At 47.3% G+C, this 17,331-nt stretch overlaps 3 protein-coding genes across 3 annotated transcripts; all 3 read left to right on the top strand.

Annotated features, from left to right (window-relative positions):
* The first annotated feature begins 851 nt into the window (after positions 1-851).
* F4822DRAFT_409684 (uncharacterized protein) lies at positions 852-2,900 on the top strand. The gene has a single exon (XM_051458682.1). The coding sequence runs from the start codon at positions 974-976 to the stop codon at positions 2,672-2,674; it is 1,701 nt and encodes a 566-aa protein (XP_051312107.1). The 5' UTR covers positions 852-973; the 3' UTR covers positions 2,675-2,900.
* Positions 2,901-3,119: 219 nt separating this feature from the next.
* F4822DRAFT_409683 (uncharacterized protein) lies at positions 3,120-7,524 on the top strand. The gene has a single exon (XM_051458681.1). It carries the CDS (start codon positions 3,637-3,639, stop codon positions 7,132-7,134), a length of 3,498 nt encoding a protein of 1,165 aa, XP_051312106.1. The 5' UTR covers positions 3,120-3,636; the 3' UTR covers positions 7,135-7,524.
* A 7,144-nt stretch (positions 7,525-14,668) lies between these two features.
* On the top strand, positions 14,669-16,572 carry F4822DRAFT_312693 (uncharacterized protein). Its single transcript, XM_051455352.1, has 5 exons — positions 14,669-14,932; positions 15,060-15,210; positions 15,269-15,540; positions 15,702-15,770; positions 15,861-16,572. Exons 2-5 carry the CDS (start codon positions 15,087-15,089, stop codon positions 16,407-16,409), a joined length of 1,014 nt encoding a protein of 337 aa, XP_051312105.1. The 5' UTR covers positions 14,669-14,932; positions 15,060-15,086; the 3' UTR covers positions 16,410-16,572.
* The last annotated feature ends 759 nt before the right edge of the window (positions 16,573-17,331 follow it).

The following is a 17,331-nucleotide window of genomic DNA, read 5'->3' as shown; positions in this document are numbered from 1 at the left end:
TCGGTAACACTAGCATGGCCAACGATGTATTCCACTAAGTACGTGTTTGCTACACACATGAGGTTACCGACATGTACTTCTAGCCAAGTACCTGTATTACAAGGGTCTGGCCAATCATAATTTGGCTTAGGTCCAACGCATGCCTGAAAAGGAATGCTGGGAACTAAGTGTGAACTCCAAAAGACTATGCAATTTATCTGTGAAGCTATACCACATGGTTTAATAAAATGTTGATTGATATGGGCATGTCGCGTCAGTATAAATAGGTTCTGTGGTCAATGCTGAAATTCTGCAGTGAAGTCGTCTCATTCCAAAGAAACCTTAGCTTCTAGAATCGTGATGAATCGAGACGAAAACATCCTTTGTGAAACCAGCAAGCCACATATTCTGTCTTACACCGTATCTATTCTAACTTGGAGGCAGCCGAATCCGGGGAAACGAGTTCTCCCGCAAAATATTCACGACGATTTACGTCTACGATAATGTTCATCGAATTGATAGATTTTAGTTGACTTAGGCTTCATCTTTGAATACATCTAATTCGAGTAATATAACTGACTTAAACAAATATATCGATATATTGGCAGGAGTTGTTTTTCGCTATTTTCCCTCGAAGACCGAGTTTAGTTATCGAGGAGACAGTTTTCGTCCACAGAACATTGTAGAATTTGTCCAACAAAGACTTATGATAGAATTTTATATGCCGTTTTCATTGTTCAACAAAAAAATTCCAAGTTGCTATTCTTCACTGGAATGTTGCATACTCCAATGAATTGTCTTAACGTTCTGATGCTAACGAGAGGCTCCTTTCTTCCTTATCGAGCCTCATGAAGCATGACTCCCGTAACGGTTTATCATTCTTCAACTACCCCCATCTACTGTATTTCCAAGAAAAGGCGCATATCTTATCCAAGGAAGCATTGTTACCTTACCTCTATTCCCTAACAGCTAATTGAGTGATACTATCGTCAAGATGTCGAAGGCAAACGAAGGACTGAAAGATCCTTACGAGGAGATGGAGGGCTACGTTGGACCTACCCACTATTCGAAGCCCTATTTCTCTAACCATCTCCACGAAACTCCGCCGTCACACCTTGAAATGCTCGGGCATGTGAACTGTGGCTACTTGTCTACCCCCTTCAAGCCACCAACGTTGGAAGCCCTAAAGCAGCATGCCCAATCTCTAACTTATCTTATATCCACAATTGCGCCAAGTACATTTGGAGGCGAGATCGACAACGCAAATAAAGAAGAGAGAGAAACACTTGACTTTTTCAGAAAGAACGAGGCCTACGACTGGTTGGATAACTTACAAGCCCCCTACCAGAACATTGACCCGGCGCATCATAGACCACTTAACAGTCTAGTGAACTTGGTCAAATCCAACAGTGATGAAAATGGCGTACTATGGCATTGCCCACTGGAAACTTCCCCGGAGAGTTTGATCGAGGCGCACCCTGAAAACATATACCGCCCCTTTCAGACTCACCTAACATTGCTCATGCACGCGAACGAGTGTCTTGAGCGACTCGACCACGAGTACTCGGCCATGGGCGGTCTCCTTGCCATTCTCCCCACTGACAAGGAGCCAGTTTCCAAGCACCCGGAACTGGACAAGGCCAAAGAGACGTTGGTCGGGCAGTGGCTCCTGTACACGCAGCGCCTCGTAGCTCGTATGCATGAGCTCGAAATTTCCTACGCCAACTCCTTGGATCTCCTAGCGGGCGAGGCCATCGTCCCAGCGCAGCACACCAGCTTCCACGGACCTGACGGACGGTCTGGTCGCGAAATCGTGTTCCCGCAGGATCGCTGGATCTTAGCCAATGCCGGAGAAGACGTTTTTGAGTTCGTCCACCAACTACTCGATCGCCAGGAGTCGGATGCGAACAAACGGGATGCGGCATGGGCCGGGCTTGGCTTGACGGGAGATTCGCTAGTCGACGGGGGAGCCAGCGTGCGAGGAATTGTTTCCGTGGACCTGTCGACTCGGTTCTACCGTCTCAAAGGCAGTGGCCACGGTCCCGTTTTCGTCCTTCCGGGCTTCGCGGACCGCCCTAGCACGCAGCATACCAAGGAAATGGAGAACAAACCTACTGTAGTCACGCTGACGCAGCCGTCCGATCCGGGTCTATACGGGACGTCTGCCTGGGACAGACGGGTCAAGGCTAAGGAGAGGGAGTGGCAGGATCGGGGCTTCCAGGTCACCGAGCTCAGCAAGGAGAACCGGGAGCTTAAGACGTCGAACGAGGCGCAGGGTGAGGAATTAACCCGATTGCGACATCTCAACAAGGTTTACGAATCTAGCTATGGCCAATCGGAGCAAGATGTCGCGCAGATGATAGCGGATATTGCGAAGGAGAGGGATGATATCCGCAAGAAGTACGATGCAGACGCTGGGATACGCAACGATTTGGCGAAGGAGCTCGCGAGGTACAAGGCGGCTGCCGCAGCGGACCAAGACAGGGAGCCTGCGAAGTTACCCGAGGTCAAGGAGGGAGAAGAGCAGATTATAAACAAGGCCACTTACGACGCCATACAACAACAAGGGCAGGCCGTAGATATTGCGAAGTCTAATATACCATTTGCCTGGTCTACGCTCGAAAGGCTTGCTAGGGAAAACCATATAGACTTAGATGATTTCTCCTGGATGCAGGCAATTGCGGGTCTCCCCTAATGTACTTTAGAACTCGGTAGGGACGTGATGGGAATGGTGTAGAGTTGATTGTTTGTTAGAGTAAAGACGTCGTGTATTTGGAGATAATTTTTTTGTTGTTCGCATCTAGGTAGTGAAAAGAATATGGAGTTGACCCCATAAGGTATCCTCTCACTACATGCGCTTTGAGTATTAATAATTCCATTAAGGCAATACTTGGTGTTGCGATTCGCAATTTATTCTACTAAATGAGACCTTTAAGAGACAATCTTTCTTTAAGGGTGGAGTGCCTCGTGGTGTTGGACTCCCAATGTGACGGGATTTGCCGCTATATTGAAGACTATTGAAACGGTTACCGTAGCAACGGGACTTATACCCCTCTAAATACACCCTTCTTAGCGCTACCTCGCTCTAGAACTTTGGTCGAGAAGGACGAAAGAAGAATAAAAAGAAATTAGAAAAAAAGAAGAAGAAGAAATCCTAGAATAAGGCCGTTCATGTTCGAAATAACTTCTTAAATTCCCCGTGTATTTTATCATTGTGATATCACTTTGTTCAGATTTACCCGTTTACTTACGCCTCGGCCCCCAAAACAAAACGTCAGCAATTTGTTTGTATCACAAAAACTGACGAAGTGGTTCTGGAGAAGATCCCCCCACCTATAATCTCCAACATCTTGTCTTAATTACACGAATAGTGAGGCCAGATAACGAGACCCTACGTTGCTCCGTGCTCTTTAAGATACCCTGCCGCTTGAGACAACTCATCATTCATCTTTAGATCCAAGCCAGGCCTGTCTCATCGCAAAACCTAGGCTCGCTAACCCACGGGTTCTGCGGGGTTGGCGTTATACACGACGACATTACGACATCGCGACATCGCAATTTTCCAATTCGCTGCTCGCACGCGCAACTCGGCTAAGGGGAAAAAGGGATAGAGAGATAGACGATGCTTCTTCTCATAGGGTTGAGCTAGTTAGAGCGATGAATCCTCCTATCGGGATGCTGTCGTTGTTTGCTACTGGCATATTAAAGGTGTCGCGGATTGCGGCAGGCATCCGATGTCTAACATTCATTACGGCCTTTGCGCTTTTCATAACAATTGGCGCGGCGCAATCGTTGCCATATATCCCGACTAGCATATTCATTCCAGAATCGAAACCTGCGCCGGCTCAAGATAATACGACATCAGCTGTCGCATACATCTTTTCACCGAAAGACGATGGCGTCGACTTACTAGCGCTCAACTTCTCGAGCAACCTGCGCACATCGTCGCTATCACTTCAAACTTTGACGTCGAGTGCACCCTTTTTGGACTCAAATAATACAGCATTTACCCCGTCGCTCGCAGATAATGGATCACTTATCGTTTATGCAGGCGATTGTTCTTCTCCAGCAAGTTCCGAAATATGGACATTCAACCCCTCACCAAACGACGATGCCTCATCATCATGGATCAAAGCGAGCACCACACTAACTACCGAAGAAGATGCTATTCAAGTAGGGCCAGGCTTTTTGGGAAGCAGTTTTAGTTTCTCAAACATCCTGGAACCTCAATTATCGCAGGCGACAACCTATGTTTATGGGGGAATGTGCCCCAACTCAACTTCTAGCGCAACCACTTCACAATCCAAGGCCACCTATTCAAACCAGATGATCAGGATCACACCCTCGGAGACTGATTCAGGACAATTCGCAGTTGATCCTGTTTCCATTAAAGGTCCGCCTATAGCAGAGGCTGGATTCACCTTTACCGGCCTATCTCCATCCATCTCCAATCATTCTGGAACAGTGACCCAGCAAATTAATTATGTACTTCTGGGTGGCCACACGCAATATGCTTTCGTCAACATGAGTACTGTCGCAATTTGGAGCTTACCGGAAGAGAGCTGGAGTTTTATATCCAGCATTAAGATGGCAAGTTCAGGTTCTGGTAACACTGAACTTGCGGTCAAAAGCACTATCGACTCTATAGATAGTCGGTCCGGTCATACGGCCGTACTTAGCGAGGACGGAACTTCCTTGGTTATTTTTGGCGGTTGGGTTGGCGATTTAACCCAAGCCGCTTCACCACAACTTGCTGTTCTCCAGATTGGAGCTAGTTATGGTGGGAATGGAGATTGGCAATGGGCGGTCCCCAATAAGCAACCATCGGGATCGGGCATCTATGGCCATGGTGCTGCGCTGCTCCCGGGCAATGTTATGATGGTCTACGGAGGCTATAGTATTTCATCATCTGGAGCCAGTTCCAAGAGGCAAGAAAATGGCACACCCATGTTCCTGAACCTCACCTCCATGAGCTGGACTGATAGCTACACAAACCCCACATATACTAAGACAAGCGACAGCGGTAACTCCAGCAGTACCGACGACGATACGAAAAAGCGCCTAGGTCTAGGATTGGGATTGGGCCTTGGAATCGCTGCTATTGTTGCAGCTTTTATAATTTACTTCCTTTATCGCCGTCGTCTACGCCACAAGCGCACAATCCGTGAATCTGCCATCCGTGCGTTGGCTCAAGATACATCCCGTTTCCTACCTCACGACGATGAAATGATGGAACATGACCACAACAACGGAGCATGGTACACAGGCGGACCCGATCCATACATGCGCGGCTCGCGCTCCTTAGGGTATCAAAGCCTCCAAACCGGGAACCCTGGCATGGACAACAGCCGACACTCCTGGTTCGGTGCACCTCCAGCACAAGTCCTACGCAAACCCCTCCCTCGCCGGAACACCTATGACCCCCCTTCATCGCGCGGTGCCGGGGCTATTCACCCTATCATCGAAGCCGACGAAGACGACGGGGCCATCACGCCCAGCGACCAAGCCTCCCCCCTCCACGACCCAAACACAGACGGCCGGAACGATTCCGATCCCTTCCTAACCCCAACGCAAGAACTACAACCCCAAATCTCACTCCCACCACCTAGTCGTGCATCCACAACCCCTAGTCCAGACGAACGGCGGCGCATTCTAGTCGCCGCGGCGACAGCGACTACAACAGGCACCACCCTAACCACCGACCCCGAAGTACAAGACTGGATGACAGACGTAGAAGCCATGGACGCGCTACTAAGCAGCGCCGCACAACGGTCCGGCCAAAACTCACCCACAAAGCGTCACTCTGCCCCTGCCACCGCGAAACCAAGCCGTCAAACCGCGGAAGACGACGCGCGGACCGCAAGCAGCGTATCCGAGTCCAGCCGCAACATCCTCAGTCTCGGCCTCGGCAGTATTAACCTCGGCCGCTCGAGTTCCTCCCGCTCGCATAAGAACACACCCGGTTTCGGCGTAGCAGCCGCAGCGCTAGCGGCTGCGGCGGATGAGGGACGGGGTGGCAGTAGTTCGAGTTCGGCGCCAAGTTATAATACCGCACGGAGTAGTTTTGCCGCGTTGCAGGCGGAGGGGCCGTCTTTGCTGTTGGGTAAAAATAAGGATGGCAATAATGGGAGCAATAACAATAGTAACGAGGATTACAGTAATGAGAATGGGAATGATGATGAGGACCCGCAACCGCCTGGGAGCCCGAGTAAAAGCAAGCCTAGGAGGAGTTGGCTGCTGGGTAGCTTGCGCCGCGTGTTTAGTGGGTCGACACCAAGTCCGACGACGCCTAGTAGTCCGGAGAAAGATGGGTTTGGGTATGGGTATGATGATGGGATGGCGGAGGCAAGTGATTATGATGCACGGCTAAATAGCTTGAGCGGGATCGCGGCGGGAAGTGGGCTTTTAAGACGGAAGAGTGGGCGTGGCGATTGGGAAGCCATGGAACAGGGTTCAAGACAAAGGAGGAAGGGAAAGGCAGTGGGGACGAGATTAACTGAGGACAATTTCAGGAGAGAAGGTGAAAGGAGACAGGAAGAGGACGATGAAGAGTGGGATATCGAGAAGGCGGTCGAAAAACGGTTAGTGCAGGTCATGTTCACGGTGCCTAGGGAGCCCTTGCGTGTAGTGAATGCCGAGCCGGATATCGAGAGTGGGGAGGACGTCGTGCTTGTAGATCCTGAGGAAGAAAGTCTAGAAAGCATGGAGAAAGAAAAGAGTGGACAAGAAGGAGATGCAAGAAGAGAAGATCCTGTTGCGGAACAAGATCTTGGGGATCCAAGTCCCGTAAGCGAAGAGAGGAGCCTAGCAGAAGAGGCAGAAAAGGATATTTTGCGCGGAGTGCGCGAAGAGTTAGAAGCAGAATGGGAGTGGGGTAGGGATAGTAGGGGAAGACAGCCCCGAACACCACCGCCACGCTTGCCGCCTCCAGTGAGCGAAGGCACGCGCCTTCTAAGCGCCGAGTCAGGCAGCGAGTCCCGGAAGAGAAAACCGTCGCGGTCTCCAGTAGTGGATACGGATGGTGATGTGTTCTCGGCGCAAGCGGTGACGCTCGAGAGGCCGCGAACACGAGTTCTTGCTATGGTCGAGAGCTTCGAGAGTCTCGAGAGTAAGAGCCGCGATGGGAGTTCTGCTTCGTCGCCTACACGACCATAACTTCTCTTTTATCGGGTGTCTAGCGCAGTGCGGTGTGTTTACTATTATGGGATAGGGGTCAAACGGCGTCATTATGTGGCATGGCGGATACCGTTCGTTAGGCGTCTGGTTTGAACAATTGGGCTCCAAGGGTTGGAATTACATTGTATTGTTATTTTTATAGGGCTTCCCTCGTTACTCTTTGGGTTTTGGGCGGAAGAAGAGTATCTCTACGACCTACGTTTAAACGATGCGTCGTGAATTGGAACGGAGTAAAGCGAATACATCCCATTCCGACCTGTTCTTAACCATGTATATACTGACTATGCGGTTGTCCATGATATTTTCGTGTATATAGTAGATGCGTGTAGTAGTAAAAGAACCCGAAGCTCATTGCTCATAATTCATTAGGAACTCTTCTGTGTTTATCATGCATATCGTGAAGGATCATCCTTGCTATTCAGGCAGATGAGGCTGGCTGAGCAGAAATTAAGCTGCAGCTGAAAAGCAAGTCGATGTCTCGGTCTACACTACATACTCCCTCACCTCGCTAGTGTTTTCTTGGGCATTCTATATTGAAATTCTCACCGCTTATGGAACGATCTACTATACTAACGAAAACCTACGAATTTGCTGAATAGAATTATCAGGTGATTTACTCTATTATCATATCGTTTATATGTTCCTGTGTTCCTAGTCGAATAAATGTCTTACGCCCGGTGCGCCGTGCCTATATCGAAGATAATACGGCTGTACAACTTTTCCAAGGAATGCCCTACATGACAATATGTCTGTGTTCAATATTCTCACGCAGGTTGCTGGAAGCTCAACAAATGAATGTCTCAGAATATTATGCAGCGAACATAAGCTTGCTTCAAGTTGATGGGGTCTTGCACGCCGTTGGTCAGATTTCATACGCATAGCGCCACATCTTTGGAATACAACACAGATCATATGGTTCTACGGGTCACAAAGCCTATCACGGTTGGACAGACCATCTGGCCGCGTCGCTGGAGACGGGGCAAGGCGGCAGGGCGGATATGGCGTGCAGCATCAGTAGCAGAATTATGCTCATGTGCTTCCCGGAAGTCAACATGATCGTCTGTGCATTATCGACACCCCGCTCGACGGGTTGAAACTTGCAGCACACAGTGGATCGGCTTGCTTGCTTTGACACTATCGCTTCTTGTGGCTGGCGGAACTTGAGAATCACCATAATTCCACGATTAAGTTCGGTCGTCCGCAGCCACATCGGCGGTTCGTCCCTCGGGTTGTTTATAGAGCTCGGTACACCGCTATCTGAAACAGGTTTTCGGTTCCGATATGCTTCTATAAATGCATCTGTTAATCTACGTGTTGTCTACCGTTCGATAGATCGCAATAGACGGCTGGCCGTTACCTTTCAGGGCCAAGCAGCGATATTAAGTCGTTGAAACCTATATGAATAAGTCTCGGAACCATATCGACGGGTTCTCTTCATAGAACAAGAGGCACGCACCCCACAACCATCCATCACAGTAACGAGACCAGTCGCGAGCACTTCAACATTATATATCACGACCTTTCCATTCGCCTAGCATCAGCGTCTATTCATACGACATACGACATAACGACTATTAACGATTTACGATACCTTAAAAATAACTTCAAAATCATTATATCAATCATCAAAACTATCATCGCCCACGTGTTGCTCAGTCACACAACTTCAACAATCTTCCTCCATACACCCGAAACACTTCATACACTCACGTATAATGTCGACACTTAGAGTCTCTATCTTCCGATACGCATCGACGCAAATAAAGTCTTTTCGCGCCACACAACTATTCCCAGCTATGTCGAACCGATATAAGCTCATAAACGACTATGACATGGATGAGCTGAAAGGGAAGCCAGCTCGTAAAACCACATCTCGGAAGAATCGAAGTTTCTCGAGGTTAGCAGCAAAGGGATTTCGCAACATAAAAGATGTCATAAAACCCGTATACGGTCCGCAGGGGAAATATAAAAACGGAGACGAAAACGTTTACTTAGCTATGGGATTTTCGTATCGCCTTGGATGATATTGCCGCTATTAGGCACTGAACAGAAGAGGAACAAGGTGAAGCAAATGTGCGTGTGAAGGTGTATATCATTAGAATGTCACTCCGTCGACGGCCAGCTACGAACGGGTAGATAGTTTTTCCACGAGTCATAAGAACCACTGGTTTAGTGGATTGAGTCGACGTGTACATACCCTCACAGACTATATTGATCAAGATCATCGATCTTCATTTCTACATGGCCAAAAAAAGGCTCGTGTCACGAGTTCCTTCTCGAATCATAAAAAACCTACGCCGGCGTGGCGATTAATATAAGTTCATAAGCAGCTAGCCGTTAGTTTAATAGCCACCCAACGGGCTGACTTAATGGATGTGCATGACGACTTGTGACGACGGGTTGCGTATGCGCGGTGTTATGCGTGTCGACGTGTCCCGCCGGCCTCGAGACGGCCGCGACTTGGTTTAAGTGGAAATCGAACTCATATAAACAATAACACAGAGAGGTCGAGATCAGCACAGCCCAGCGCAACGGGTCTCTCGATGAAGCTGTTGTGGACTATGTGGGATCCATATGGCGTCGTCGATCATCATCTCAGGGGGGCATCCTATCGAATCTCATCGCCTTCACCACGTATAATCTGCGGAGGTCCCGGAGAATTGGATCGAAGGAATCGACCAATAATATGTTGTGCGTACCTGTCGCAGTCATTCCGCTAACAGACGCCAACTAAGCAAGTTCAATTTTCTAAACTGGTCCGGGTTTCGTTCAGCCCGTCCAAGCTTGAACTTGGGCATTGAGCTTGGTCTGAGGAGGGGCCAATAAATAGCTAGACGGATCGAAGTTCTTAATTTTAAAATTACACGGATGGATCAAGCTCGAATCGGCTTTCAGCCTGAGGAGATGAATTTTTTTTCGCTTCTTCTACCTAATCTGAATACTTTCAGGGGCGCATCCTGCTGGTGACGTCGATAGATAAAAATATTCCCTGATCTAGAAAAGGCATAATCCCTACAGACTCAATCTTAGCATAGTGAATCCGAATCTGCCGAGAATGTTTGTATGGTTATGTTTTGCATAAGATCTGATATGACATAGAATTGTTACTCGATTTGGAAGGATATACAGGTAGCTGCGAAAGCTCGAGAGATCTAACAAAGAAAGCAACCTTGGAATAGTTAAAGTCGCATTCTTTCAACTATCATAGAGCATAGGGATGTGTCGAACGGCTTGTGATTCTGAGGATTCAATATCGGCCCGCTTCGACTTCGGTATGTGGGGTTGCCGAATAAGGAGGTAATAGGTAGGTAATAATAGTTCTTTGTCGCTGAAAAAGCTACAGGCCTCGGCTTTCATTCGAACAGAAAATTGAATTGCCATTGAGGCAGCCGTCTTGTAATTGATGAGGAGATATTTCTAAGTCGCCAAGACGTGGGGGCAATCCACATGGTAAATTTTTCTAGTGTATGGTAGAGAAATGAAGAGACGCTTCTAGAGCTACTTAACTTTTATGAAGGGTTATCTCCATTGTGGCGATCGTGGAATCGAGAAGAGTAACAGTGAGGGGCTTGACGACTGCCCCTCTAGGCAATGTTCTCGGGAAGCGGTAAGTCAACCAGCCTAGTAGATTCCTTATCTGCGATGGGTGGCCTTGCATATACTCAGGTGTGTATAGTAAGTATTTGCATGGGCTTACAATACCTAATAATGTAGTATATCGGGTGATATCCATGTTTGGTGGTTCTTCACGTGTGTATACTGCCATCGCATAATATGGCGGCACATGCATGTTGTTTTCGTTATCTGTTTCCTTGGCCTAGAATCGGAATAATGGAGGTATTGCATGCGGCTAGAAGAGGAAGGCCACTGAAATCGAAATAGCTTCAAGGCGTCATAGATATTTCGATTGGTAGTTCTGGCCAGGGAAAAATAAAACGGGATAAATCCCATCCCATCTTTACTTACCATCCATGTCAAATATCTAAAGGCGAATGAATCAAGGGTCCTTTAAAGTCTTTTAATAATTGCTGGATGCTCACCTTGGTTACGTCCTGGTTACGTCCGGTATGATTGCTTCTAACGAAGCGATCGCCATTGGGTTCGTGACTTCGGCCATCGCCCCCACAAAGTTAAGCGCCATAAGGCAACCAGCTATGTAGTATTATGATGCTTTATGTAGATCTGCTACCTATATCTGTTCTCGTGCGGCGTGCCCCGTCTGGTAAGGACCTGCAACTCTGGTGCCACAATTTGCTGATATCAGCCTTTCCTTCGACGCCGACCACGCAAGGTAAAAAGAGATCCACAAACCGAGGGTTCGCGACGAAGTCCGGAGAATATCGAAGATCCCGAATACTTATTGCACGTGTTCCGGAGTCGGTTGTGCGAAGGCTGAGGACAATTCGAAACTAGCGATGATTGTGCATTGCGCTGCATGGTACTAAGGTAATGTTGCTGCTAGGTGGGCATATACATATGTATCTGTGATCACCTCATTCATTCCCATCTATGGTGTCGTCGGGAGGGGCGATATGTATCAGTCTAAAAACTCCAACCTCTTTTTTTTTTTTTTTGTATCCCTACATAATCATGCACCATGTGCAGGCATCGTTTCCTTTTGGATGCTGGATGCTTCGATAAAAAAAAAACGATCTATAATTTTTAAGAAGCCGGATAGCCGCCGATATTGGGAGGGCGGATGGAACGGAGTTAATGGCAAGATAATAATGTAAAAGAAAAAAAAAATAAGGAATTGAGAAATAATTATAAGCCTCCTCACCGTCTCTTACCGATTGGTGTATGTACTGTTGAGCTGGAAGGTGTACATTGTCCGTACTGCGGCATAACTAAAAACGCTGAAGGAGGTTCGGCAAGCCCAACGCGAGATGTAGATTTCATATTTCATGATCGGTTATTTACAGCCACCCGTATTTGCCCACTCACACACACTTATGAAGGTTGCAGATGTAGTGTGCAGCGCTAAGGTCGAGTGATACGAGCAATTGGGCAATCACAGGGATTTCCGATGTAAATAAAGTACGAGGCTGCGCGCTGGAGCCCATCCGACTAGAAGTTCGGGAGTCCGAGTGTGTGGGGTGATGGACACAAGCCCAAGTCTCACGAGATGGATGGTTTTGAGTCTGGAATGATTTCCTTGTGGTTCTGTCTGTGGCTCCTGAACTCGTCAACAGCGCTGACTGAGCACGTAATTCGTCCCCGGGTCGTGGATGATATGTAGGTAGACATTTGGTTAGTCAACCCGCTTTCATGAAGGGTTATGATCTGGCTCGGCCCCTTGTCTCCGTACTGGCACTGTATGCCACTAGGCTTACGTAGTCTCGCCCACGTCGTACAGCCGCTTCGCTTGACATGGGGTGACCTTGAATCCGAGCACATTTCAATGTGGAACAGATCGTGAAGCAGTAGGAAGCAACGGAATTCGGTTGTTGCGTGACGAATCGCATAGTATCGAAAGCCGTGCGAATTTGTCTTCCTTTTTTATGTTTCTCGTTAATGAGGGAAAAGGGGTCGCATATGAAATTGTTGAATTTCATGATACACCTACTATGTATCTTTTGATAGGTGTCATTTAGGTAGAGTGGTACCTAGGTAGCTAATGCATGGCGCTGCCATTGAGCAGTAATTGAAGTTCAGTAGTCCAGTCAGAGGCAATCATCACGCATATGCATGCATATACATACATATTATACGTGATGAAAATAAATAAGAAATAATAAATAATTAGAGGTGTCTAGTGTAGACCACAACCACAACCATGATCACGACCATAATTGTGACCATGACTATGATGTGTAGTGCTGACTATGAGCGTCTCGTGTCTCTGCATCCTGATTCCTTGGGCTCCACGGTGAGAAAGAGTTGTATGATAGCGAGATGAATATATATAAAATATAGTAAGTGTCGCAACTCGAGACGCGCCGGAAAAGTAGACGAAATGGAAATGAAACAAGGGGGTCTGGGGGGATAAACAAGATCACACGAGATCTAACATCTAACAGGTCGAAAAGGTTTGAACCATAGAACCGTATTCTATCGGCAACCGCAATACGGCCAACTTCACGAAACTCAAAATACTACTATACTTTACCTAATGTACATACACTATATATGCGAGTTTTGCAAGTTCAGCGTTTGTAAATGGTAGAAAAGCAAGTGAGTGACGACAAGTTTATGTTTCGGACCCAGTCTACCTTCCTTATGTGGCTATTAAATCCATTAAATCCAATGAATGTGGTGTCGTTTGAAACTGCCAACGGGCCTAAATAAAACTGGGTCAACAGAACAGGGCAGGAAGGGGAGAGAGCTTAAAGAGCAAACTCGAGCTAATCCCGGCTAGGTAGGCAGGTACCTAACTTAAAACACTGGATTCGATATTGATAGATTGGCCGACATCATCGTCTAAACCGTCTAAACCCGAAAGGGCACTACTTCGTACTTGTATGCAGATGAAGTTTCTTTGTGATGTATTGTCGTATCGCCGTATCTTGAACTTCTACATTTTCTCGATTCTTATTCGTTTATTCCTAGAATTCTTCTTACAGGGCCACCGCGTATTAGTTTCTTCATTCCAGGTTCATACGTTGCAACTTTTGTGTTTTCTCTTCCCTTTTTGTTCCCCTCGTCTATAGTAGATAATTCCTTGTTCCATATTGCCGCTGTGCTCTCACCATTTTCATCATCGTCGACTCTTTTTCTTCTGTTACTTCAGCCCCAAGACGGCAGCTTCCGGTCATTCCCTTCACTCGTTTCACCCGTGCCGCCCATTTCCATTCTTCGCTGTGGTGGTTCAGATAACCTTACCCCTGTCTAACTGTGTACGTACTTCCCGTAGGAAATGCCCTCGCGAGTTACAAAACAAAACTGATTGCATTCGGAATTTGGTACAGTGCACCGCCGCTCCTGTGTGTACCATTCGGTCTTTTTTTCGTAATTTCTTTTGTCCTCCTTACCTTATGTGTAAGTGATAGGGCGGGACTGGACAAGAAAGAAACACAAGTAGATATCAAGGTTATCGAGAATATCTTGTATTTTGAAAGGTTTCTTCTCGGCCTAAAGGCGTTGTTGAAAAAAAATAAGACCAATCCCAAAAAAGACAAGAACAGAGAAAAAAGAGAGAAATCCACCCACTGATCGGCCGTGGACTTGGCATCTGCAAGTACGCTACTGCAGTCTTTCGGTTGCTCCTCACCACATCCCCCATCCTGCCTATCCAGCTTTCCCGACCGCTACCTACCGCACCTGCGAAAAGCGAAAAAAAAAAAAAAAAAGTACCTAGTATTCCTGTATCTTGCCTGTCCACTGCACTGTCCAATCCCGTATCCTCCACTCATAATCCCTGTTTTACCTGCCCTGCTTCGTACCCTGTCAGCTAGCCTGCCACCCATACCAACCGTACCACCTTTAAGGCCTGTCTATCCCTTCCCTCTCTCTTCCCCGTCCGTTCACTCGTATTTTTCCTCTCTTTTGAAAGTCTTGGCTCCCACTTCATCGTGAACCGTGCCTTCATCTACCATCTCTTCTTAAGGCATTGGTAGTGTCACGATATCCTCATAGGTACTTTGTTGCGAGACTTGCTTTTGCAACTGGTCCACCCTTCGGAGAAACCTCCCGTCCCGATTGTGTAGAAGTAGCTGTTTGGCTTGTCATGGCAATACTCGGGAGCAACACTATTCGTTGCCTGTGACCTTGATGCAGTAAAATCTTCTGCTTTGGAATTCTTTTGGCCGGTGTTCAAACATTCGTTTGTTAGACCTTGGTGAGTCACCTCCATTCTATATTTTACTCATTATCGGTTCTAGTTGGGCTTTATTAGAATATTGGGTTCCTATGATTCGACTTATCCTCTCTATTCGCATTAACTAATATTGTTCCTTGTCTACTAGATCCTCAAACTTCGAACATCTAAAACCATGGTTTTCACCGATCGGCTTACGGCTCTTATGGGCCTAATAGCCCTTTTCAATCATATTGACCTCGTTCAGTCTCTCGATATGGCTTATTGTGCAAGTATCAATACGGCTTCGACGAGTGGCAGTATGTGTCCTCGCGATCTGTTACATCATTCATATTTTAGGCTAATGTTTCTTTTAAGACTCAAGTATATATCAGTCCGATGGACTCTGCCACGATTTTTGCTCTGCCAACTTCGCCTTCTCTGTCCTCAAGGATAATGAATGTTGGTGTACCGATTACACACCCGATAAGTCGGCTCAGGTAGACACTAGCAAGTGTAGTGAAGAGTGCCCTGGTTACACGTCCGATACCTGCGGAGGTGATGGATTATGGGGATATATAGCCCTGGATAGAGAGCCTTCGGGCACAAAGGGCAGCGGTAGCAGCAGTTCTACCGAAACATCGAGTCCAGTAAGTGTCCCAGTTTTTGTTTTATCTCAGGGATTGGTGCCTTTTCGAATCATGTCGTCTGGGTTCTCTTTCTTGCGGCGTTTTTGACTTGGCTTTCTGCCGTCGCATTTGGGGAAGTATTTCATTTTAACCATGTCCGGCATCAGGACCCGATTACACAGACTGTACATAACACGGTTACTGTTACTCCAAGTCAAACCGTTTCTTCCTCTTCGACTACGGCTGTTCCTGTATGCCATACTAATCCCAGACTTTTCTTGTTTCCTTATGATTACATTGTCACGCCTTTATGAGGATATATGCTCATATTTGTGTGCTAGGATAATACGGACTCGTCAACGGCCACTCCGACCGTATCCGTTCATACAGTCACAGCCGGGGGGACTGTCAGCCTCCAAACCGTTACTGTGGTCCCTACGGCCGGCTCAGGTGAATCTTCGGGCGCTAATGCCGGAGTATCGTCCAGTCAACACGGACTTTCAACCGGTGCGGCAGTTGGTGTTGCGATCGGGGTATTCGCTGCCGTAGCGGTGGCTCTGGGTGCTGGTCTCTTCTTCTGGCTTCGTCGCAGGAGGCAAGGGCAAGGAGATGCTATCGCTGACTCGCCGGGAAGCCATCGGGGAAGCTCGGCGGGTATGATGAGCACCCCCACAACAGCAATGGCCTCGGTATGGGACGGCGACAATACGTCGACAGGTCGAAGAAACAGTCGATTCATGCCTCATGATCCCCGTATGGATCCGTATGCGGCTAACATCTACAGCCGTTTCGAGAACAAGAGCCACGAGAGTATCAACACTCTACAAGATAACCACGATTATTCGCGAAAAGTACTTCGAACCACGAACCCAGACCCACCCGATGCTTAATGAGAATGGATATGTTCATATCTCTGAATTGTCGCGGACCGTTTTGGAGACGGTTAATGACGTACACGAGTTTTTCTTTTAGGTCGGGTTTATTGTTGGTTCATCATTGCATTGCATTTTCGAGATACCAGGCTGGCGTTTTCAGGAGAACAAGAATCCAGGACAAAGTCAGGGTTTTTTTTTTTACGCACACATACAACGTGACACACAAGATGGAGTGTTGTCACATTCGATTCTTTACACGGATTCTATTCTCTGGCTCGGTATATGAATTATCCACCGCAAGGGGAGAGCGACCACAGCAGTTGAGGAATGTTAGAAGGGAATGTACGAAAAGCAAGTGCGTCTAGATGGATTTTTTTTTTTTTTTGAATATTTCTCAACTTTGGTAGGAGATGTGGCTAGGGCGATGGATCACAATCATTGGAAACAGGAACGACACGCATGGCGCGGCATCGCCAAAGTACATACAGGACGAAACATGGTCAACAAGCAAATACTGATGGTTAATGATAGGATAGGATGGGATGGGTTGAAAGAGCTACCTAAGAATGAGTAGCCGGGGCATATTTGGGAATCAATAAAAACAGGTGTAGTTGTTGATATCTAGCGCAATCTCTTGCTTATTGTCTATATTGATGCGATAAGCGCTGCGGCGCTTGGTCAATAGTCATCGTCAGGCACAGTTACCTAATTAGGAGTTGAGTTTAGGTCCGTTACGAATAGTACCTGACGGTAATAATATGGAAATTGTGTTCCGAAGCCCGCGCGTTACTAATGACCTGACATTATCAATATTGTGCAATTATCATTGTTACTCGTAAGCCTTGGTTGGTACTGGTGGGCTGCTAGGTACAATCTATCTAGGTACCTGTGTAAGCCACATCACAACTCAATTCCGCACTAGTTCAGGGGGGAGGTA

The sequence above is a fragment of the Hypoxylon trugodes genome (genome assembly GCF_022578975.1).
Source record: "Hypoxylon trugodes strain CBS 135444 unplaced genomic scaffold F4822scaffold_7, whole genome shotgun sequence".
NCBI classification, from domain to species: Eukaryota; Fungi; Ascomycota; class Sordariomycetes; order Xylariales; family Hypoxylaceae; genus Hypoxylon; species Hypoxylon trugodes.
Note: the sequence above shows the minus strand (reverse complement) of the source record. Positions and strands in the feature narration are given on the sequence as shown.

Coding starts and splice junctions, on each gene's coding strand:
- F4822DRAFT_409684 (XM_051458682.1), top strand. CDS start 974: ATGTCGAAGGCAAACGAAGGACTGAAAGATCCTTACGAGGAGATGGAG.
- F4822DRAFT_409683 (XM_051458681.1), top strand. CDS start 3,637: ATGAATCCTCCTATCGGGATGCTGTCGTTGTTTGCTACTGGCATATTA.
- F4822DRAFT_312693 (XM_051455352.1), top strand. CDS start 15,087: ATGGTTTTCACCGATCGGCTTACGGCTCTTATGGGCCTAATAGCCCTT. Junction 15,541..15,701: donor CTACCGAAACATCGAGTCCA/GTAAGTGTCCCA, acceptor CCGATTACACAG/ACTGTACATAACACGGTTAC. Junction 15,771..15,860: donor CTTCGACTACGGCTGTTCCT/GTATGCCATACT, acceptor TTTGTGTGCTAG/GATAATACGGACTCGTCAAC.